The sequence below is a fragment of the Canis lupus genome, chromosome 3 (genome assembly GCF_011100685.1).
Source record: "Canis lupus familiaris isolate Mischka breed German Shepherd chromosome 3, alternate assembly UU_Cfam_GSD_1.0, whole genome shotgun sequence".
NCBI lineage: Eukaryota > Metazoa > Chordata > Mammalia > Carnivora > Canidae > Canis > Canis lupus.
Window position 1 is genome coordinate 27,403,677 of NC_049224.1, and position 26,155 is coordinate 27,429,831.

Genomic DNA, 26,155 nt, shown 5'->3' on the forward strand with positions numbered 1-26,155 from the left:
CACCTTTCCAGGGGACTTTTCTCTCACCATGCTAAGTATTAAATTGCAATGCAGGTATTATAATTGCAAAAACTGCATATATCAGAACCTTTTTTGCTTTTATTTTTCTCCACTTAATACTAACATACTATACTTTTTATTTGTTTATGGTCTATCTCTCCATACTACAATACATACTACAACGTAAGCTCCATGAAGACAAAGATTTGTGCCTATTTTGTTAACTGCCATATGCCCGGTGCACAGAGAAACAGCTTGATATGTAGTAGGAACTCACAGATCTATAAATTAAATGAGAGGGAAAAATGAGAGTAAGAAAGGAGACAGAAAAATTGGGGCTTTGTAATTTCCTTCTTAAAAAAATGTATTCAAAAAAATGTATTCAAATATGTAGGTATGCATTTTTAACTCAAGAGATAAGACTAGTAGTAATGGATGTGATTAAATAAATATCCAGGGAATAAACAGAATTACAAAATAGGTAAACTTACAAGGTTCCCAGAATCTCTAGCACTTAGAGTCTGTAAGATATTTTAAACTTAAATTTTTGTTTTATTTTGTTAAAATACAAAATTATTACATTCTGACTTTATTTTTTCCTAGATTCTCTGAGCAACCTGATCCTACTTTTTGGTCAGTTCCCTGTCCCAGGTACAGTTTTAGCAGCCTAGCTTCATTTTAAGAATTTTCAGCAGCGGGCAGCATTGGTGGCGCAGCAGTTTAGCGCCATCTGCAGCCTGGGGTGTGATCTTGGAGACCCGGGATCAAGTCCCACGCCAGGCTCCCTGCATGGAGCCTGCTTCTCCCTCTGCCTGTATTCCTGCCTCTCTCTCTATGAATAAATACAATATTTAAAAAAAATTTTTTTCAGCAGTAAGGTTTAGGAGAAAGCTGTGAGTAAAGTAGATAAGAAAATCTTAGTAATTTTTAAATGGCCATACAAAATTTCTGCAACATTTATTCCACATACTCAAGCATCCCTCAATAGGCACTTAATTCTGTCTTCAGGTAAAGAGAATTTTTAATTGCGTATCTCAAAGTTTAGAAGAAATCCTTACAAACATTTCTAACAGCTGCCAGAATTCCTTTGCATAGCACCTAGTTCATTGCCATGACTACATTCCTGGCAGTGTTCCCTACAGTCAAATTTATGAAGATATCTGGTATGAAATAACAATACATTTGACAAATGCACTATATCATGAAAGAAGATTTATGTCTCCTAAATCATGCATCATCGTGATAACAAATGTATCCAAAAGTTCAAAACCTCTTTCGAAGTTTCAGCATCCTAGCCAGTATCATTTGGCACAACCAGCTAGTTTCTGTTAACATGAAACTAACACAAACCTGTTCATCTACCATCTTGTTTCAGTCCAGCAAAACAGCTGACTTTCAAGTCATTGGTATCTCGATGCTCTAATCCTAAACTATACATGGCAGAAAAATACCTTTTTTCTATGAATCATTTTCCCTCTCTGCAAACTTCACTAAATTTATGATTAAAAAAAAAAAAAGACGATGCCAATATATTCTAACAATTAAGAATGTGGTTTTCAAATCAGAGCTGAGACTACTGCCATGGGGGGGAAGTTTCAAGGACACAAATTCCCTAGGCTTCACAAGGGGTTACTATGAGGATTAAATGAGGTAATACATAGGAATCACTCACAATAACTAAGTAAATACTCACTAAACATCAGCTATTGTTATTGCAACATTTTATAAATCTTAACTCTAGAATAACCTTTATAGTCTGTTATGTTCCATATCTCATATAGTCTTAAATCTTTTCTCATCTTATGAATGAAGGCTCCTTCCTTTTCATCCTTGTTCTCTGGACTTACACTCTGGTCCTAGTCATCTTTAATGCTGATTATTATAACTTCATTCTTATTGAACTACTTTGCACCAGCACTTTTCCTACTCCTTTTCTTAACTTGATTCAGTAATTTTTAAGTCATCTTAAGGATCTTTGCAACATGTCTATAATTTTACCCTCTGCTTCAAAATTATTTATAGCAGGAATTTTTCAAGTACCTACTCTCAGCACTAGGCTAGGTACTGGAGACCCAACTGTAAACAAAACAGACACAATCTGGTGAAAGCTTTGCTTTGAGGAATTACTTCTTTCATGCCCTATGTTTCAAAACATCTGAGTCAGGTTTCTTCAGAGCTACTCCATCATAGCAAGTAAGGCAATACCAACACTGCAGTAAGGTATTATAGTTAAGAGTATGAATTTTGCAGCTGTGTGATCTTAGGGCAAGTTTCTTCACCTCTATATATGCTTCACTGGTAAAATGCACTTGATATAATACCATATCATACGGCTATTATGTAAATAAGATGACACATATAATCTCTTTGGAACAGTTTTTCTCACCTAGTAATATTTATTTATCATAAATACTATTATGATTCCCTCTCCCCAAATCTTTTCAAAATGGTTACTGTACCCTCCTCCTCTAACTTTGTAAAACTCCTAAGTCCTTTCTCTTCTCCCCTCATCCCCTTCAAGCTTTTCAAAATTGATCAGAAGACCAGCAATCCCTAACTCACTCAATCTGGACTAAAAATTCTCTTAAACATTCAGTTAAGTCCAGCCTGATTATACACTTTAGTGTTCCTTGTTTACATAACACCCTCAGAAGAAAAAAGGAAAGGAGTTTTCCTTGGTTTTTATATACAAACACAACTATTTAGGTATCAAGTTAATCTTAGCTGTAGTTTTTACTATAAATCTTAACTTCCTAAAAACAGATGTTTCAAACTATACAGCACCTACACAAGGCTCACACAAACATTTATTCCAGTCCTACTATGGAAACAGGGAGCTAAACATAAAATGGGATCACTATTGAAATCAACTAAAACTGGGCTCACTGAACTATAATTTTTCATTAGATAGGAATATAAAATCTATTTAGTTTCTAATAATTAATTAGATACTAAGTTTTATAAACCACACATTTCCGCACAAGATCATAGCACTGAAATGAACAAATATAGCTTCTGACCAAAAGTGCAGCATTTACATATGTAAATGAATAAACACAATTTGAAGTTCACTTACTCAAATTCCGTAGCATAATATTTAAGAAAGCCCAGTAAGAGGTCCCCAAGATTTGATTCATTCTTCGAGAGGTAAGGAGGAACATTACATGGAGCTTGATGTACAAGGTGCAGCTGTATAGCCGGACTAAAAGATTCCTGTCAAAAAGAAAAAGCAGGAAATATAAAGCTACTTAAAACACACACTAAAAACTTTACAAATCCTGATCTAATGCTCTCTTAAGAAGAGAGAAGAAATCTTTATGTTGGCAGTTTGGAAATTAGAAGATTTTCTTCCACTTAACATTTCACCAGTGTATGGAGTATGCCAGAAAGTATCCAAAAAACTACTGACACTCTAAACCACAGCTGAGGCATATCGCTCAATTTAATCAAGTGGATCCCTGCAGTACCAAAAAGATTTTCTAACTCATAAATAAATCCTTACTGTACATACCAAGATTTCATCACATAACATACAGATTTCTTTATAAATGTACCTCCTTCTTAATTGCTTCTACAAAAAGCAGTTGTACTTTATAAGGGCTGTATTAAGATCAAGGTAAGAGCATTTTCTACCTGCCACTTAAATTTCTCTTATAGGCCATAAAAGAGACTAATACACGAATAGTACTTAAACCAATTTTAAGATTTTTAAAATTTTATTTCATTCTTGTATTTTGTATCTTAATGGGAAGAGAAGACAAGACATTCAACATGAATTGAACTTGAAAAGACAAAGAGGGCAGGGGAAAGAAGAAAGATAGGAAACAAACCAGCAAGTGATATTCAGCAAACTTTTATCACAATATTCATAAAGGAGGGTTAACATTTGCTTGTAATCCACACCCAAACAACACAATTAGAAAGAATACTATTGGGTACTTAACTCTTTTTGCCTACTCTATGCCATTCATTTTCGTATCTGATCCTTCCTCTATTAGAAGCAAGTTCTGGCTCTAAAACATACTAAATGAACTACAGAGATTCTCAGGTAATACATATTCAAATGTTAGAAAACTTTCTCTTTAAGGTAATTTGCACAGTTGCCCTTACGACATGTTTTCTACATTCCCCTTTGCCACCAGAGTAATAATAGATTTTTTTTTTTTTTTTTTTTTTAAGCAACCAGGTAGGGCAGCCTGCGTGGCTCAGCAGTTTAGTGCCGCCTTCGGCCCAGGGTGTGACTGGAGTCAAAGAATCGAGTCCCACGTCGGGCTCCCTGCATGGAGCCTGCTTCTCCCTCTGCCTGTGTCTCTGCCTCTCTCTCTCTCTCTCTCTCATGAATAAATAAATTTAAAAATAAATAAATAAAGCAACTAGGTAAGGCATGACAGTTCTTCTTAAGGTTCCCAAACACCTAACAAATTAACCTTGCATTTATGGATACCAATTCAATTAGTAATCCAACTTTAAAAAACAGAGGCTCCCCAAACAACTAAGTTGTAATACAGAGAAGCATAGTAGTGCATCTATTTAAAGGTAATCCTCAAAAATCATTAGTAAAAATAAAGGAGCAAGAAAATAAAAAATGCTCTCCCTTGTCCTATTACCTACAATTCTATCCATAATTTTTTAAAAGATTTTATTTATTTATTCATGAGAGACACAGAGAGAGAGAGAGGCAGAGATGCAGGCAGAGGGAGAAGCAGGCTTCATGCAGGGAGCCCAATGTGGGACTCGACTCCAGATCCTGGGATCATGCCCCAAGCCAAAGGCAGACACTCAAACGCTGAGCCACCCAGGCGCCCCTATCCATAATTTTTAAATACCAAGAAGTGATTACTTTTCTCTCAGAAGACAATTCTATTCCAACCACAGTTTGTAAAGCTGGCACTCCTAAACTGGGTCTTTCCCTTATACTTCTAGCAGATTTAGTATTACTTTAGGAGACTCAAGTAGTCTCCTAGATTTAGACAAATCTAATTTGTCTCTAAGACTAGGGGGAGTTAGGAAAGAAGTCTCAATTTATAATAAAGACTGAAGGCAGACGGAAGAGGCAAAGGTACTGCCTCTACTACCCTTTGTCTTTTACTTGCTAAGTGTAAAACTGGACTTAGGACAGTATTTTAAATAGTAGAATTTCAATCTTATTTTCTGGCTAAACAAAAATGTAGAACCTAAATTCAAATGAAAAGGAAAAGAAAAATGGGTCACTGTTGAATAGATTCAGCTCTGAAAGCTTACTAATTTTGTCGTCTATGATATAGCACAGTAAGCATTCAGTTTATGAACTGATGCTGAAATAAAAATCATCTTCTTACCTTAAGTTTAAAACTGAAACTTTAAAAATTTTTATTTTGTTCAATAATTAAAAGAAACGATTAGCAACTGTAGATTAACACTGAAGAGTTTTGATACCTACTCTACTAAAATAGTGAAATGTTTTTGGACCAACAATTTGACCAGTCTCCTCTTAGCTCCACTATTCTTTTTTATAGTCATACAAAAAGGGCCATGTCATACATACTAGGGGAAAACTGAATGAGAAATCTAAACTAAAAAAAAAAAAAAAAAAAAAAAAAAAATTTAGGGTTCAAAAGACACTACAAATAAAAATTGCATTTAACCATCAAAAATCCCCATTTTTTATAATCATTAACATTACAGAAAACTCCTCTGCTTAAGAAAAATTTCATCAAAGAATTTTTTTTTTAAAGGGAGTTCTCCCATGCATACATATTTAAGAATAATATGTGTTACTTAGGACAGGATATGGGTGGGAAGAATTTAAGCTAACATATTAGAAAACACATAAAGACCAATCCAAAAGCCAAAGGAATTACAACCTAAATCCATGGAAAACCAATTTAACTGATACAATGTAACATCTAATTTTCAAAGCATTTGGGGAAGGTATTATCAATACTAACTGCTACTTGTTTTTAATATGAAGAAGACATCTTTATTACTTTTTAAGGTTGTATCTTATTTGGAGCCTCTAATAACCAAATCTGTAATGACATAATTCCTAAAAACATTTTCCAATTGATATTTGCTAACAGTTTTGAAGCTACACATCTTCCTTCAATCAACGCCAAGTTAAGAAAAATTTAATGGGCAACCCCTCAATAAACATCTGAAAAGCTTCACTTTTTTGTTTGTGTAATTGCCTATCAAAGGACACCTGGGTGGCTTAGATGTTGGGTGTCTGCCTTCGGCTCAGGGTATATGATACCAGGGTCCTGGGATCGACTCCTGCATCAGGCTCCCCACAGGGGAGCTTCTCCCTTTGCCTATATCTCTGCCTCTCTCTCTGTCTCTCATGAATGAATAAATAAAATCTAAAAAAATAATAATTGCCTACCAAAAATGGCAAAAACATCTTGTGCCAAATTCCATTATTTTCTGAGACTGTGCCATAATATCTTACCTTCAAAATTTGGACAATTAAGTAAGCATTTTCTGGAATAAACTGGGCTGGCTAAACCTTTACTTGGTAACTGTTCTTTTAAAAAGATACAAGCCTTAGAGGTACCTGGGTAGCTCAATCAGTTGGATGCTGACTCTTGATTTTGGCTCAGGTCATGATCTCAGGGTCATGAGGTCAGGCTCTGTGCTCAGCATAGAGTCTACTTGAGATTTTCTCCCTCCCTCTCTCTCCACCCCCCCCCCTGCTTGCACACACGTGCTCTCTATCTCTCTCAATAAATTTATTCCCTAATCTATTTTTTTAAAGATTTTATTTTATTTCCTTTATAAATAGGGAGTGGGTGAGCAGCATGAGAGATGGAAGGAGAGAGAGAGGGGAAGCAGACTCCTGGCATCAGGCTCCACACTCAGCTCAGAGTCTACTTGAGATTCTCTCCCTCTCCATCTGCCTCTCTCCCCATGTGTACATGTGTGGATGCATGCTCTCTCTCTCTAAACAAATAAAAAATATACTAAAAAAAAAAAAAAGATACATGACTTAAATGAAGGATGACTGTTTTCTACCTCCAGGCAAACAAAGAAATTTAAGTTATATACTATTCTAACAATATGAATTATTAGAACCTGGATATAAACACTGAGTAAGGTCTCAAAGAAAAAGATAACTGATATAGAGTACTTAAGCAGAGTTCTGCCTGAAGAGAGAAAGACCTAAATGATATTGAAGTTCTACCAAGCTTTCCTAGTTGTATGTAGATTACCACTAATTGGTGATAACATGTTAAAGACACGATCATTAAATTTCCTTTAAATTATATCTGCTTTTAGTAAAAAGTTTAAAGTTTTGAAATCAACATAAGTATCATAAAGAAATACTATGATGAAGTGGTTAAGAGCATGAGCTTGGGAGTCAGATCTAACTTTGAAACTATTAGCCATATGAATTTAATCAAAGTACTTAGCTCTCCAAAGGTTCAGCTTCTTCATCTACAATATAAGAAAAATAACAGTACTCATAGAACAGTAATATGAATTAAATGATACAATGTATGTAAAGCACAGCAGCAACAGAATTCCCTATATATTATTTAGTATATGCCAGGCATCATTATCGTTAGAACTACAATTCATACAATGCAGGATGGTTACCTACTGAAATAATGTATTTCAAAATTAACTTCCTTATAACTTTTAAAATTTAAGTAGTATCAAATTTAAGAAAATGTTTCTTATCAAAACAGACTTCACCAAAATTTTTAAATTTCTCTTTTTAAAGGTATTCATTTATAGCCTGTTTTACATAACTAAAATCCTTCAACATATTATATGCATTTTAAAATTGAAAAAAGTTGCTATATGTGTATACATATGCATATATGTAAAATTTAATATATTTTCAATATACAACTGCACAGAGGAATTCTACATTCTCAGAATTTCTAATCTCATAACTATAAAAATGGCATTCTGGAATATGAAGATACCATTAGAGAAAGAAACAAATATAAGTTGTCTTCTAAATGTAGGTAAATCTCATAATATGCTTGCATTAAAATAAAGATCCCCTCCATAAGCTTACCCTGAGTTTCTATATGTGAATTTTCTCAATTTCCTTGTTTAACTCCATACTAAATATTCTGTCCTCTATGACTCATGTTGCCTTTTTAAATCAATAAGAATTAAGTAGTAATAAAACTATACTATATTAAGATACAGCTTTAAAAACAGAGACACGGTTATAGTCTTTCATCCTTTTCTTGCCTAATTTAGTATTCCTAACTGAATTAAAACACCAAACCCATTTTTAAAATAAATATATTACCATAAGTTTGAGAAAATATGAAAATAACTTTAAAAAAGCATAATACATTTAACATGTTATTCTATTCCAAAGTTTTTATCCTACTTTTAAAATTCTGTTTAACTATATTAGAGAAGCTCAAAATTTAAAAGAACCTTGTTCCTTTGTAAAATAACAAAGTTTTTTTTGTTACTATAAAGTTTTAAGTCATTCTCAAACTTATTTATACAAGCTGAAATTCTGTCATATACATGTTTTTCATAAAGAATAGTTTATCTGTATAGAAACAATCAGATATACACAAATGATATATTACTGAATACTACTATCATTTTGTCTTTCTTAGCACAGAAAAAGAGAAAAAATATCAGTTTCTGGATCCATAATTTGTGACTGTACAGCTTAAATGAGTAATATAACATTCCTAAGACTTAGTTTCTTCATCTGTGAATCAAGGATAATAATACTATAGAAGTTTACTTGTTTAGGATTAAGGATGGATGCTGTATATAAAATTTATAGAGTACAGACATAAAATAGATACTAAATAAGCTGATTTGTTTGTTCCATTTGATGGACCACTGAGAAAAGCACTCTACTGATAAATCACCTTACAGATTTCAGATAAAATTTAAAATCTTGTTAGAGTGGACAGTAAGTCCTTAACCATGTAAGCATCAACCTTAAAGATAATGTACTTTAAATATTTATGATAATGTAACCACACCTGAAAGCAAATTAAGACATTCTTAAATCTAGCAGGTCTTGCTATTTGTATTTTTAAGGACTTGGAGCTGAACTCCAAGTATTAATCTAGCTCCTTATTACAGGTACAGAAATAAGATTATTACCAAAACGGGTGGAGAGTGTAGGGTGAAGATGGTGTATGTAAAGAGAAGTCAAAACTCTGTCATGGGGGAAAGCCAGTAATTAGAAACGTGAAAGAGAAGTAAAAAATGAGGCTCTTTAAATTAAGATATACTAGTTAAGAACCTGGGTATCCAATAATAAAAGCAGTAGGTCTATTCTGTTCTCCAGCATAGTGCATTAAACTGAGATTTCATTAGTGTTTTATATTAGTAAAAAAGAGCTCATGTAGCACAGGGTTTTAACTGAGATTTCTGTAGAAGAATCTGTTCCATACAGAAGAGACTAAAGGATAAGTTTAACCAGTAGATGCTTTGTATGTGAAAAATATACACAGCTCTTTCTATACTGAAACCTAGGTCTTAAAGAACAAAAAAGTTGGGACAAAAAAATGAAACAGTAAACACCCAGTCATCATCTTTGACCTTTCAGTATAAGCTAAAGAGTCAATACTTTATTGGAGGGAGAAAACTATGCAAGGTTAAGGCCAAAAGTTCAAGTTACTTTTATTTCTATACCTTCTGATGCTTTCATTTTCATAATGTTTATGAAAGCATAAATACTGATCCCTAGCAATAACTGAAATTCATTACAATAGTTCTTCATAACAGTAGAAATTAGTTTTTAAAATGAGAAACACAGGATATCCAGATTCCAGAAGATTCTTATAGATGGTGTCTTTACCACATGATCCACCACAAACTGGTGGGTCCTCATTACAAGAAAACTCTATCACAATGATTCTTTTATTACCCAGCATCTTGCATGTGTGCATTACAATAACAACCCATGTTCAAAAACAGAACATCAGTTCTTCTCCATTATCAAAAATTAAGCTATATTTAATTTAGACTCCAGTCAAGTAGATTCACATTTTGTATGATACATACAAAGTATGTCCTTTGAAAATTGATCACTCAAGCCAGATACTGTGTTTTGCAACTATTTAGTAAGTTTAGAAAACAGCTCTTTTTTAAGTTTATAAAACAGGTAAAAATTATATGGTTTCAGAAGGTTAAACAATCTAAACAGATAGTTACATATTTCCAAATAACCAGGAATAAGGATGACTATGAAGGAAAACAGAAACAGTAGGACTATAAAACAAGAAAACAGAATTCTGGAAAAAAGAACACAAAAAACTGGAAAATAAATAATAGTAAATAGTATATAGATTGCGAGTATGTACATGACCTACGTTTCTCTAAACTCAAACTGAGTACATACCAAACTTTTCCTACTAAGCACACTTCACTTCTTTAATGTTTCCAATCAACTTCAGGAGTCTTAATATTATGCACACAAGGAGCATACTGATGTTACTTCTTTTGGGTATGACTTGGTGAAATCAAATGAAAGATAAAATGATTATCCAATTGTTCAACTTTTTAATTTTTTCCCCTGCTTTCAAAGTATACATACATTGGGATGAAAAACTTCTGAGTTACTAACTAGAAAAATGCTATAAAACTATAATTGAAAATAGCATGAAGAAAACTAGAATGAGTTTAACTGGGCCTTGACCAATTGAGCATATTTAATTCCTATTTGGGATAATCATGAGCATCATGCAAAAAATTCTACCATTAACATAAATGACCAGACTGTCTGACAATAACCAAATAAAATATCACAGTCTTCCAAAAAAGTATGTGAAGTATTTTTAATGTGCTGGTGGCCAATGCCTCAGCCTGTATAAAAAATGTTATCATATAGTTAGAAGGTAACTATTACACCTTTTATATTCACATTAATACTGCATATAATAGTTCCACATATACTTGTCATAATATGTATTATAATAATTTATAAGAAACACTTACTGGGTAAATTTTTTGGATGGATGGAAGGATGGGTTCAGGTAGGGCTATAAAAAAAAAAGTTTAAAGCTTCCGTGATTCACATAATTCATTTTACAAAACAATAATTTGTAAGCTACACCCCAAGTATAAGACTATAAGGGTTTCTGCTTAAATTCAACAGTTTCTGTATATTTTGTGAATTAATTCTGATCCCTAAAAATTTAAATTTCAAATATATCTAAGTTGATAACTTAAGGTTTGTTAATAAACTATGTATGCTTCTATATAAACCAATGTTCTTTAAACATGGTTTTAGAAAAATAGGCCATCAATGGACACACATCATTTGGTCCAACATCAGACACAAACACGAAATAAGCAAGACAAGGATTGTTCTACAGATATTGAATGGACACTGTTAAGATGGATGTAGCTACTAAAAAGAAAAATTTTAAATACAGTCCAATGATATTGTATCATGAAAGAACAACATCTGTATCATAACTGCCCCCTTTATTTTTAATTTCTCAGTTTTAGGAAACTGATCTACTGGGGAAAAAACTGAAAAACAATCTTCATCTTCACAAATTTTTATAAAGAAGGCCTCAACAAGTTTAGAAATATAAATCAGGATATTTATACCACAATTGGCTATAAAAAAATAAAAATTTCATATAAAGGAATCATTATCTTCATAGATTACTTTTTTAATTGTCATTCTTCATTCTTCAATAGCTTTACCAAAATCCAACGTCATTAAATGCATTAACAGTAATTCCACATTATAGTATAAAGGGAATAAAATGAAAAGCAAAATGCTTAATATTCACAATAAAAAAAATACAGTATCTTGAGTACGGTAGGATACAAGTAATGTATTTTTCAAGATTTAAGATTAAAGACCAAATATAATACTGTATGATAAACTACGTATTTTTTAAGAATTAGAGATACATTATATATAATTAAGTAAACTCAGTAACCATTATCTTTAATTTGCAACATAGCAAAAACCTTTTTAAATGACTTCTAGAATACATTAGGTACACAAAACCAATCATTATTACCAACTTATCTCCAACTGTGACTATAAATGTATACATTTCTATCCCATAGTATTTATATCTCTCTTCTGTATCATGCCTCATATCCAAGTTGAAATTGGAATAAAATAAAATTCCATGATACTCTTGAATGTTCAGTGTGTGACTGAGGGAAAAACTCCTTACTTACCGGAACCACTCTTAGGAAGTAAAAATATTTTTCCCAGAGTCATTCAAATGCTCAAAATTCTAGAAGATCCTACAAATAAACTCAAGCCCCAGTTATTTTAATCCTAAAAGTCTTTATATTCATATAATATTTTTAATGACTAATAATTTTTGCTATAATACAGAAGTCAAACTGGAAAATCTTATGAGAAGTGAGTTTACTTATTTAAAAACCTGAATTCCTTTCTCACTGAAAACTCCTAATAAAGTAAAATTTTAAAAATGAAGAAAAGGTTATAGAGAATTAGAAAAAAAATTTTCTCACTCTAGAATAGTAACTGGAATGCTAGAAGAGAGAAACAAATACCAACCATTGCATTAGGGTCTTTCAATAGACAAAGAGCCTTTAGAACTAAGCAATTTGAGGGGCATCTGGGTGGCTGAGTCAGTTGATTTCAGCTCAGTTCATGATCTCAAGGTTGTGGGATCAAGCACCACATGAAGCTCCATGCTGAGTATGGAGCCTGCTTAAGATTCTCCCGGTCTGGGATCCCTGGGTGGCTCAGCTGTTTAGCACCTGCCTTCTGCCCAGGGCGTGATCCTGGAGACCCGGAATCGAGTCCCACGTCAGGCTCCCTACATGGAGCCTGCTTCTCCTCTGCCTGTGTCTCTGCCTCTCTCTCTCTCCCTCTCTCTCCCTCGTGAATAAATAAATAAAATTTTAAAGAAAAAAAAAAGCAACTGGTATAGTATGGCAGTTATTTATTAACACTATCCTCATAGTAACCTCAAAGCCTTCACTGGTTTTGCAAATGTTTATTTTACCCAAAGCAACATACATTCAGGAAGAATCTGGCTGTAACATCTATTTTTTCTTCAAAATTCTGGACTTAAAACTTCTAAATTTCTCAAAAGCAAAATAAAACTTAGATTGCAGCATCTGATCAATCGATAACGCCTTCAGAATAACTACTCTCTAAGATTTTACTTTGCTTACGTTTCAGATGAGAGCTTTCTGGTCAAGCCCCCATAAATTTATACATATAAACATTCCATTCTGATCCATCAAAAATTCAACTAAAAATAGATCTTCAACAGCACTAAGCAACAATTCTGAGAATTCAAGAGTAATTTTAAAATGCCTGAGATAGTTCCAGGTCTGGTAACATGGTAAATAGTCTATGAATATTTCGTTTGTATTATTATCTCTAGCCAGTTGATACTTTTGCCTTTTTATTATTAACCTTAGATTGTCATTAAAAATTCTTGTCATTGAGTTTTTGCCCGTCATACTTTCCTCAGTCACTTTCAAGCAAATGTAGTCTATTACTGTTGAAATTCATCATAGGAAATGTTTTCATCTTTTTCAACCTTTCTACATACAGAAGTCTGTTTCCTTTCTCTATTCATGGCAAAAAAAGATATTAAAAACATTTAAGAAATTAAATGAAACTTAAAGGTCCACCTAATCCAACTATTCCTGTTATAAGTAAGAATATTAAGATCAGAGAGATAGAATAGCTTGGCCAAAATCACAACTACTACTTCACTCTGGCGTGACTGGAACTGCTCAATACACCTTGCAGACTCTTGCATGATGAAAAAAATACAGCTACTTATTTCAACCTAATTTCTTCTAGTGAGGGGTAGCTTCTTAAAATTTGCCAAATAATTCAGTTATTCTTTAGTTCTGCATAGTTGAGGTCCTTTAACAAAGACCTAGAAACAGTGATTAGAGTGCCATTAATTACAAACTATCTCAGTAAATGGGACTGCTTTGTCAAAAGTAAAAAACCTTTAACAAAATCTAAACAAAATTTTAACATGATTTCTTAACACTGGTAAAATACTAATGTCTGAACTTTCAACTTGCTTGCCAAACCACCTTGGGGCACCTGTAATTAAAGTATATTTTTTCCCCCAAGATTTATTTATTTGAGAGGAGAGGGGCAAGGACAAGAGGGAGAAGGCAAAAATCTCAAGCAGACTCCCTGCCAAGCAGAGAGCCTGACTTGGGGCTAAATTGCAGGATCCAGAGATCATGACCTGAGCTGAAATCAAGAGTCTGATGCTTAACAGACGGAGCCACCCAGGCACCCCTAAAGTACACTTTCTCTAAAGACGACAATCAAATGTAATCCATAAAAATGGAAGGAAAGAGCATATATTATGGACGTTCATATATGTTAAATGCTGTAGTCAAATCTAATTTTTAAATCACAACTAGTGTCTATTCATTTTTTAGTTTCAGTTGTGACTTAAAAAGTACATTTGACTAAATCTAAATAATTGATAAATTTCTGACATAACATTTCAATATTTGTATACATATGAATATATATAAACTCTAATAGAAACTATTCTTAAAATTGGTATCACATATATTAGAGTATATCATGGGTATTTTCTTAATATCATTAAATATTAGGGCATCATTTTTAGTGGCTAACATTATAATTATTTCAATTATTCCCCCATTCTTATAAATTTAGATTTCTAATCTTCTATTATTTTAACAAACACCATGAAAATCAGCCTTATATAAATCCGTGCATGCATCCCTGATTACCTTGGGATAAATTCCTAGAAATGGAATCACCAAATCACACTGAGCCAAAGGGTATGGACATAAATATCACTATGTTATATTTGCTTCCTAAACTATGGACATAACATTAACCCAGAACAGATCAGACCCTAGACATCCTGATAAAGGGTCTATTATATTAACATGAAGTCTTCTGCCCATTCTCCATGCCTGTTCACAAGGAATAAAAACTTCTTTGACCAAAAAGAAAATCCTGCCTCAAGTGAAAAATTAAAAAAACATGATGAATGGTGCTTGAGCTTATTTTTATAGACCTTCTGAACATGCATGTGCCTCAACATAATGGGTCCACAATACAGCAGTAAAAGTTCTTTGAATTCAAAAGTTAATACTGAAAAACTGTCATAAAATAAAAAACACAGTGAAACTTCCTTATGTTTTCCAGAAAATAACATTTCTTCTTTTGGAGGTGGCGGGGAGTTTACAGTCAGACGGAGAGAGAAAAATCTTAAGCAGGCACTATGCCCAGCCCAGCACAGAGCCCAGTGCAGGCGCTTGATCCCATGATCCTGAGAGCATGATCTGAGCCAAAATCAAAAGTTGGATGCTTAATGGATTGAGCCACCCAGGTGCCCCCGGGGAGTAATATTTCTAAAACATTTGTTCAGAGCAATGAATTAAGAAATATGGTTTTATAGGTCTTAAAAAGAACTTTTTAAAATAATACTGTTTGAAGATAGTCAAGAGAGAAGACATCATAATGAAGTTTAACTGTGTTTTCACTTTAAAAATTGGGAAAAACCCAAAATACTTACTTTGTAAATAGTGCAAAACCATCAATACAAGACTATAGCTGCTTAAAGTACCACGACTGGCATCATTTATTTCATGGTGACTCGCCCACTTCTTAATCACCAGTACTAACGGACGAACTCGATTTTCAACTGAAAGTAAAATTAAAACTTAAAAATGATAAGAAATTATTGTTTCTTTGAAAGTTTATATCATTTCCCAACTCCAACAAAGAGTATTGCCTCCCTGTTTATTAAATATTATGTTCACCATAAATATGCCTTACTTTTAAAAGGTATCTTAATCACCTTTTAAAATTATCAATTATTAAAATTTGTTTTATTGACCTATAACTCTGGTAGTATATAATTTTAGTGTAGCAATATATTATACATATAATAAAATGAGATACTATACATAAACATAATTAAACAGATGTCAGTATTTATTACAAACACCTTTAAAAAAGAATAAAGAATGAAAGATATAGAGAAGATGACAATTATTTGGAAATAACTTACGGTATGCATAAGTTCTGAGAAGGAATGTGTTTCTTATTCCAACAATATTGTTTACATTCAAGTCGAATTCCACACAACTGTGAAAAAGAGAGAAAAACACTTTAGCTCAAGTGTTTAAACAAACTCACTCCCTAAAATAATATCCACTACCCAATGATGTAAAAATATCATGAGCCCAAAGGCCCAATACTTTAAAATGAGGCATAAAGAAATAAGAATAAATATACTCAGTATATCATTTTAATATGATTTAGTATATATTATAAATATAAAAACACGATTATAGTTGTAAGATCTACAATGTACTAACGCTCCAATTATTCTCAATAAAAGAAATTTTTAAATTTTGCAGTCCTTTCTAGATAAAATTATGTGACCAAAACCATTCCTGATCAAGTTACACATTCTTAACTAATTTGGAACTAAAGCATCATTTGCTTTAAAAAAAAATAGGAATAAATGCCAAATAAAATATAGGTTTAAAAAAAAAAGAATCTATACATCATATTCCCTCTAAAAAGGATAAGACATAAATAAGATACAAATTATAAAATTATGCCGAATTTAGCTACTGATATCTGAGAAGAACAAACACATAACAGAAGGGTTACTTCTTTGAAAGCAAAGATACCGTGCAATTCACAATTTAGAAAATAGGGCAATAATGATGAGATCTACAAAGAATACTTAAATCCAAAATGAAAGGAAAGATTAATGTAAATATATTATCAAGCCCAACTTCTGAACAGAGTTTTTTATGAAAGACTGCCTAAAATAAAATTTAATAAAATTTCCTTCTATAAACTTTTAATTACAAAATTTGACATTTACCAATCCAGATTTTCTTGTTTTGTGAAATGAAATCCTATAATCTTTCCATTAACCATGCATATTACTAAAAGTGGATAGTAGTGTTAACACTTCAGATTGCCTTTGGGAAACTTAAAGCAACAAAGGAGTTATTACATTCTTTAATTGCCATCTGTGCAAAGGCTAATACCAAAACCAATTTGCACTTCCTTTATGTAACTCAATAAAGAGGAAAAAACAGAAGGAAACCAGTTTGCAATTAAAAACTTTTCCAAAAATATGATTTCAGAGCTTTATAAATATCCACAGTACTTGCTTCAAATTCTACTTCTGGAAATACTAAAGTAATCCTATATATGGAAAAAATTTTATTTACAAAATGCTTATTCTAACAGAAGAATAAGTAAATTAATCACAATATATTCACTCAATGAAATACTAATGTAAAGCCATTAAAAACGAAACCAGGGCAACGCAGGTGACTCAGCAGTTTAGCGCCACCTTCAGCCCAGGGCCTGATCCTGAAGAGGCAGGATCCAGTCCCACGTCAGGCTCCCTGCATGGAGCCTGCTTCTCTCTCTGCTTGTGTCTCTGCCTCTCTCTCTCTGTCTCTCATGAGTAAATAAATCTTAAAAAAAAAAAAAAAAAATGAAACCAGAAAAATATTCAATGATATAACCAAATACCCATGATAAATAAAAAATTATAATCTCAATCTTAATTCTAAAAACTCTTATGCATTCATATATATTCATAGAAGGACTGTAATTTTACACCAAAATGTTAACATCACTTATCTTTGGGTGTTAGAATAGACTTTTTTTTTTGTAATGGTCAGTATAGAGAAGAAATATAAACGGGTATTTATAAAGAACACTTAACAATGAAAAAAGTTTGCGTAATTATCTTAAATACAAAAAGAAATGCACCCAACACAGGAGCATCCAAATATTTTAAGCAGTTAATAACAAACATAAAGGAAATAATCAACAGTAATACAGTAACAGTGGGGGACTTTAACATCCCACTTAAATCCAAATAGAAAATCAACAAGGATACAGTGGCTTTGAATGACACATTGGACTAGATGGATTTAACAGATATATTCAGAACATTCCAGGGGATGCCTGGGTGGCTCATTGGTTGGGCATCTGCCTTGGCCCAAGACATGATCCTGGTGTCCCAGGATGGAGTCCCACATTGGGGTCCCAGGATGGAGTCCCACATCGGGCTCCCTGCATGGATCCTGCTTCTCCCTCTGCCTGTGTCTCTGCCTCTCTCTCTCTGCATCTTTCATAAATAAATAAAATTAAAAAAAAAAAAGAACATTCCATCCCTACACAGATTTTTTTTTTAATTTATTTATGATAGAGAGAGAGAGAGAGAGGCAGAGACACAGGCAGAGGGAGAAGCAGGCTCCATGCACTGAGAGACCGATGTGGGATTCGATCCCGGGTCTCCAGGATCACGCCCTGGGCCAAAGGCAGGCGCTAACCCGCTGCGCCACCCAGGGATCCCCATCCCTACACAGTAGAATACACGTTCTTCTCAAGTGCACAACAGGGCATTCTCCAGATCGCATATTAGGCAACAAAACAAGTCTTAATAGAATTCAAAAAAAATCGAAGTCATTCCATGCATCTTTTCTTGACCACAAGACTATGACGCTAGAAATCAACCCCAAGAAAAAAAACTGGAAACAACACAAATACAGGGAGATTTAACATGCTACCAAACAATGAATGGGTCAACCCAAAAATCAAAGAGAAAATTTAAAATTATACGGAGACAAAAATACAATAACCAAAAATCTTGGGAAAGCAGCAAAAGTGGTTCTGAGGGGGAAGTTTACAGCAAAATACGCCTACCTCAAGAAGTAATAAAAATCTCAAATACACAACCTAAACTTACACCTAAATGAGCTAGAAAAAGAACAAAAGGGACGCCTGGATGGCTCAGCAGTAAGCACACCTGCCTTCGGCTTAGGGCATGATCCGGGATGGAGTCCCACATCAGGCTCCCTGCATGGAGCCTGCTTCTCCCTCTGAGTATGTCTCTACCCCTCTCTTTCTCCGTCTTTCAAGAATAAATAAATAAAGTCTTTAAAAATAAAAAAAAAGAAAAAGAGCAAAAACCCAAAACCAGTAGAAGGAAGGAATAGAGATTAGAGCAGAAATAAATGAAATAAAAACTAAAAATAACAATATAACACACCAGTGAAACGAGCAGCTGGTTCTTTAAACTGATAAACTTTTAGTCAAAAAAAAAAAAAAAAAACCTTTAGTCAGACTCATCAAAAAAAAAAAAGAGAGAGTGAGAGAATGAGAGAGAGGACTAAAACAAAATCATAAACGAAAGAGGAGAAATAACAACCAACATCACAGAAATACATGGGATATAAAAGGATATTATGAAAAATTATATGCCAACAAATTGGACAATCTAAAAGAAATGGGTAAATTCTCAGAAATATATAACCTCCCAAAACTGAATCAGAAAGAAACAGAATATATGAACAGACTGAATACTAGCAATGAAATTAAATTAGTTTTCAAAAAACTTCCAGCAAATAAAAGTCCAGGACCAGAAGTCTTCACAGGTGAATTATAGCAAATATTCAATGAAGAGTTAATATGCATTCTCCTCAAACTATTCAAAAAAATAGAAGAAAAGGAAAATTTCCAAATTCATTCTATGAGTCTTGCACTACCCTGATAACAAAACCAAATAAAGATACACAAAAAAAGAGAACTACAGGCCAGTATCTCTGATGAATACAGATGTAAATCCTCAACAAAATATTATCAAGCCAAATCCAATCCAACAACACATTACAAAAATCATGACAATCAAGTGGGATTTATTCCTGGGATGCAAGGGTGGGGCTCAATATTTGCAAATCAATCGTGACACATTACATCCATTAGAAAAAGAATAAAAACCATATGAACTATCTCACCATAACAAAGGCCAAATATCGAAAAGCCCACAGCTAACATCATACTCAACAGTGAAAAACTGAGTGCTTTCCCCCTAAGAGCAAGACAAGGATGCCCACTCTCCCCATTTTTATTCAACAAAGTACTGGAAGTCATAGCCTCAGCAATCAGACAAGAAAAAGGAATAAAAGGCAACCAAATCAGTAAAAAGAAATAAAACTTTTACTATTTGCAGATGACATGATACTATATATAGAAAACCCAAAGACTCCTTCAAAAACTACCAGAACTGATAAATGAATTCAGTAAAGTTGCAGGATACAAAATCAATATACAGAAATCCATTTCTTTTTTTTTTTTTTTAAATTCATGAGAGAGAGAGAGAGAGAGAGAGAGAGAGAGAGAGAGAGAAGCAGGCTCCATGCAGGGAGCTCGATGTAGGACTGGATCCCAGGCCTCCAGGATCATGCTGAGGGTGGCGCTAAACCCCTGAGCCACCGGGGCTGCCCCCATTAGTGTATTTAAGAGCAAAGGAAAAAAAAAAAGAAAAACCAGTAAACAGATTCTTATCTACAGAGAACAAACTGATGGTTACCAGAAGGGAGATGGGTAGCAAATAGGTGAAACAGGTGATGGAGATTAAAGAGTACACTTATTGTGACGAGCACTGAGTAATGCACAGAATTGTTCAATCACTATATTCTACACTTCAAACAGAACTGTACGTTAACAATGTTATTAAAATGTAAAACTAAAAAAAGAAAAGAGAAGAGAAGAGAAGAGAAGAGAAGAGAAGAGAAGAGAAAAAGAAAAGAAAGAAAAGAAGAGAAGAGAAGAGAAGAGAAGAGAAGAGAAGAGAAGAGAAGAGAAAAGAAAAGAAAAGAAAAGAAAAGAAAAGAAAAGAAAAGAAAAGAAAAGAAAAGAAAAGAAAAGAAAAGAAAAGAGGTATGCCTAGGTGGCTCAGCTCAGCTCATTAAACATCTGACTCTTGTTCTCAGCTCAGGTCTTGATCTCAGGGTTGTGAGTTCAAAACCCACCCAGTGTGGAGTCTACTCAAAAAAAAAAAAAAAAGGTTTTTTTTTTAAGATTTTATTCATCTGTTTATGAGAGAGAGAGAGAGAGACAGAGAAAGAGAGAGGCAGAGACACAGGCAGAGGGAGAAGCAGGCTCCATGCAGAGAGCCCCATGTGGGACTTGATCCCAGAACCCCAGGATCACGCCCAGGGCCAAAGGCAGGTGCTAAAGCCGCTGAGCCACCCAGGGATCCCCAAAAAAACCTTTTTTTTTTTAATTAAAAAAAATTTTAAACTACACAAAAAGGAATAAAATTTTTATATAATTACAACTACAACCATGTATTTTTAAATGATTATAATAAGCTAATAGTTTTATTTATATTTATCTCTCCTATAAAGTGCTTTAGAAGACTCTACCATTATTTTTTTGATGATAATTCAATAAATAATTATAGATTAGATGGATATATGGATGAACGGAAGGGAAAGTGTGAGCCAGGCATATATCTAAGAATTTGCTTAAAATATATATATTCAGTCAATTCTAATTATTTGCAGTACTTATGCTTTATAAAGTCACTATAAACATTGAATTAGAGAATATAAAACCACTGCTCCTAAAGGAAACAAAGGATTAGGTTTCTACAAGACTTTAGTCAAAACATTTTCATCAATCCATCAAAACGTGACTTTTTTTTATGTGTTTCCATTTAAAGACACCTTGTTCACTGACAATGAACTCACGGCCAGAAGTACTGTAACTCATGCCTGAACAAAGCATATCTAATACATATATTTCCTCCATAAGGCACATCACAGCTTTGTACACAGAAACAATAGACAATAACTTAGTACTATGCTCTGGGGCCATTTTAAACAGCAAAGTTGTTCATAAAAAGGACCAAAATGTAAAAAACACAGCACTAACTGGACAGTGAAAAGAATAACTATTTACAGTATGAGAGGTGAAATAAGATAGAAGTGTCACATTGTTTAACATCAGCTAGAAACCTATGCATTGAGTGACTGAGAATTTTTTTCCACTCTGCACATGTCTACAAATAACCATGAAAGTGCTGCTATATTAATTTGGGGGGTTACGAAATAAATTTCATCAAGTAGACAAATTCATAAGGAATCCATGAATAATGAGGATCAACTGTTTATGTAAACAATTTCAGTATAACTTTTATAAAACTGGACTAGAAAACCTAATTTTTCACAATTCTATCTATTCTTTAGAGAACAGTTAAGTATTGTTTAACCATGAAACAGCCAATAACTATTTGCATTTTATATTCAAAGATTATATAAAAGATTCCAATCTCAATGCCCATAAGAATTTCAGAACCCAGGCTGGTAGAGTGTACTGATAGATGTAATTACATTTATAATAACACCCTTGATATAAAGACACATCAAATTTCATCAATTAAGATATATTCTGAAGAGTGATTACATTTCCAAAAGGCAAGAGATCACTAAAAAATGTGAAATGTAAATAAAATACATTCTTTAAAATGGATAGTTTCAAACACTTGAAATGTCAAGCAGAATAACCAAGTACAGTTAAGCATAAAAAATTGCTCAGACTATTCCAACAAATCATCTCAAAGACCAAACCAAGCAGTTCTAAGAACTGATGAAAATAAGCTATTATATGTTGTAGCATATATTTCTTAATTATCTACATCAAAAGAATATCTAAAAATGATCTAAAGCAACTGAAAAAGGGAAATTCAACAATGACTTACCTGACTTTATCCCTGAACTTCACAATTGGCACTTTTGCTCGAATCAGCTGAGGTCTCTCAATGTAGCCAGCTGAAGGATAAAAGATAATGTGAATATTCTCAAATTCATACTGTCCTAATGCACATTTTTAAAAAACAGTATTTTACTAAACTAAAATAATTTAAGAAAACAATCTTTGATAAGAAAGCAAAGACATTATCAAAGTCTAAGACTCAAACTTCCAATACTATTTAGAGGGATTTATATTAAAATTCAGAAATGTGGTCTAATATCTAACAATATTCATAAAGAAATTCATCACAGGGGATCCCTGGGTGGCTCAGCGGTTTGGCGCCTGCCTTTGGTCCAGGGTGTGATCCTGGAGTCCCGGGATCAAGTCCCACATCGGGCTCCATGCATGGAGCCTGCTTCTCCCTCTGCCTGTGTCTCTGCCTCTCTCTCTCTCTCTCAGTCTGTGTCTCTCATGAATAAATAAATATTAAAAAAAAAAAAAAGAAAGAAATTCATCACAGCATTATAAACGTGAAAAATATCTAGGTTAGCATCAGTGGGACAGCTAAATTCTGGCACAGCACAAAGCAAAATATTATGGTAGCCATAAAAATGATATTTACAAAGAGTCTTAAATGTGGAAAGGGGAAAGGCCTACAACATGATATATAGGGCAATGATATATATTTAAATAAGTATGATCTCTAAATGAAAGAATACATGTATACATGTCTTTCATTCATTCCATCAAACTTTAAAAAAAAACTGTTTGAAAATAATACATGTTCATTATAGATAATTAGGAAAATACAGAAATATATAAAAAAAGAACTGCAAATTTTTTCCAAAGGAACAATTTCCTAATGTTGCAACTAAAGAAAAACTAATACCAGTTTTAAAAATAAGAAATTTTCCTGGTAAAATGCTTTTACCACCCAAGTCATAATAGGATATGTCAAGCTTCAAATAGAATTTGTGTGCAGAAATTCAACAAGGTTCAATGAAAAATAAGATTAAAAGCTTCAAGTGCCAGATGCAGGTTCTGACAGCAACAAACTATACTCTTCAGGCAAATTACTAAACCCACTGATCACCATTCTCCTTAACTATAAAAAATAACAACAAGGATACCTTTGAATTAGACAATTTCTAACATCCCTTTCATTTTTAATATTTGATTATTCTAATAAATAGCTGTGGAAAATCCATTTAAGGTATGAATTAGTCTTTTGTTTTACAAATATGAAAACTTAAGTCCACTTAAATAAATCACTCATTTCTAACAAAAAATATAACTTATTCAAGGACAATAATTTGTCACTTGACTTTGTATTTTCCAGGTCAAAGCCTGACACATAAGGAGTATCTGTTGAATAAATGGGCATAGCTCTTTTCAACGTCATGTAGGTAGTGTGACTTCAACTGTCCACAATATTCTGTGGAAATTTAAAATAAATTATTTGAGATGGCTTAACAAATGGATTAAAATCCACTTAGCTTGCTTATTCAAAGAATAAAATCTTATAATAGCCTATGTCAATAATTTTGCTTTTATTGGGAGTAATTCATTCATGGGCTTCATGTTCAGCAATATTTTTAAAATGTGATGTCATAAACTGCATGTCACTGCGAAACAGATGAAATTCTCATTTCCTCACATGAATCTGTATCACTCTTTCATCTTTTCCAAGATACTCTGTGCTACAGCTATTCATATTCAGGCTTTCCCTTCCCTAACAGCCCACTGAGAAAAAGAACTGAACTTTACATATATTTAAATTCTGCAGTGCATGCAGTGGGATTATTTTACAAGTAAACTCAATAAAGAACTATTTTCTTCCTAATCAAGAGTTAAAAAAGAATTCATTTGGAAAAAAACATATTATACCTATCCTGACCAGAAAATTAACAATTCTTACCAGAAAATAAAGTGAGAGATATATTAAATAGTTATGTCGGATGTCATATGAACTTGAAGTAAATGAGACTTACAAAGTCTAGTACAGAAGTGTTTATGGACTAAGGTGAGTATATGCCGTGCTTCAGTCTTCTGATTTACCTGAAAAAAACACTGAAAAGTTAAAAATAAATTGTTTTTTCATTATCTTTCTAAATTTAGTGTTTTATTCTCTTAATGTTTCTCAACAAAGAGAAACCATACAAAGTAAACTTTTCTTTGGAGTTATTTTTCAATATGCATTAAATTACATTATAGAAAACATCAACTTTTATGCTGTCTTTCCTATCAACATTCCTAAATCAATTCCTAATTAACGCTAAATTTTAAAAATATTCAAACAGTTTTATATGCCATTTTTTTACTTTAGTATAAGTGTACATAAAGTGATCTTCTAGAAAAACAAACAGAATTTTAACGTTCTGTAACATGTTATATTTCCCTATCTAGATTGTGAGCTTCTTAAGGATAAGGGTCAAATCTATGGTGTCTCAGTGTAAGTTCTGACAACATGATTCAAACATATGAACAAGAGAGAATTAGTGAATTGTGGCTAAGTAGACTCTAACTGTATGAGAGAAAGATTAAATTAAAACTAATATTCTTCGCTATTATTATTTCTGAGGCTTTTTTTTTTTTTTTTAAAGTTTTCCTTTATGTGATTTCAAAGCCTAGAATAATGGCAGAGTTTCTTTCCTGGAATAAATCTCTGATTTGCAGTAACTAGAAGCCAATTTTGTTAATGAAGTAATAAAAATAATAAAAATATATACTACCACTCAGTAGATTTTTTTGCATTTTTAAAGAGGTGGAATGTAATAAAGCATATTAAAATTATAGTAAATTTAATCTTTGGTAATTCAGAAGAGACCTCAGCATATTAAAGAGACTGCTTCAAGTCAACTTAATGAACACCCATTGCTATGGTATTAAGGAAACACAAGAGTATCAGTTATCAGGAAATTCAAACAAACATAAATCTAAATAATTAAATTTGGTTGCGAAATAAAAAGAAACAAAGCCAAAAGATTACAAAAAAAATATATTCAATCACAATAGTCTTATTTTAAAAGTCAGTGCAATCTGTTTTTATATTCCCAAAATAAGAACTCCAAACCCCATAGCATTTTCAAGGGGGAAGATTTAAAAAACAGAATCACTGATAATTCAAATGGAAAGGAAATATATCAAGATAATACTGACACATACTCTTCTTGTTGCATCCTGGCAATATTCCAATCCAATGACATTTCAAAATAGAGGCCAAACACAGTGAAGCCATCTTAATTTAACAACTCAAAAATAAATTAATGCTGTTATACGTATGTGTGCATGTGCACATGCCATAAAAGCAAAAGCAGCAGCATTTCCTGGCTTTCCTTGAATTACTATGAACAGAGAGTCCAAAGAATTAATTAAAACAAAACAAGGTTTTTTTCAATGATTTTTTTTTTTTTAAGTAGGCTCCACACCCAGCATGGAGCCCACACAGGGCTTGAATTCAGGACCCAGCTTAACCCAGGCATTCTTCTTCAATGATTTTTACATGAAATTTCTTGAAAGACTTAACATGAGAAGAACACTTGCAACAAATGCTTCATTACTTACTGGTTCTTCTTTAACAACTAGGCATAAATCACCATCACTGCTCCGGGTACCAAATCCATTTAAAGAGGACCCAACCAAAAAAAGTCTGCTTTCTAGAGAAACAGAACGAAA

General features: G+C 32.9%; 1 protein-coding gene across 2 annotated transcripts in view; it reads right to left on the minus strand.

The window, feature by feature from the left end:
• TENT2 (terminal nucleotidyltransferase 2) overlaps positions 1–26,155 on the minus strand; it is a 62,656-nt gene that overhangs the window by 14,211 nt on the left and 22,290 nt on the right. Inside the window, exons 6-12 of one of the 2 annotated variants that reach the window (XM_038532468.1) lie at positions 26,045–26,136; positions 24,472–24,538; positions 22,488–22,557; positions 15,969–16,045; positions 15,471–15,599; positions 10,918–10,961; positions 3,077–3,213 (exon numbers count right to left, since the gene is read on the minus strand). In XM_038532468.1, coding sequence (XP_038388396.1) covers positions 3,077–3,213; positions 10,918–10,961; positions 15,471–15,599; positions 15,969–16,045; positions 22,488–22,557; positions 24,472–24,538; positions 26,045–26,136 — 616 coding nt within the window. Of the gene's footprint in view, positions 1–3,076; positions 3,214–10,917; positions 10,962–15,470; positions 15,600–15,968; positions 16,046–22,487; positions 22,558–24,471; positions 24,551–26,044; positions 26,137–26,155 lie in introns of both variants that reach the window. The other variant, XM_038532467.1, reaches the window with a different exon arrangement.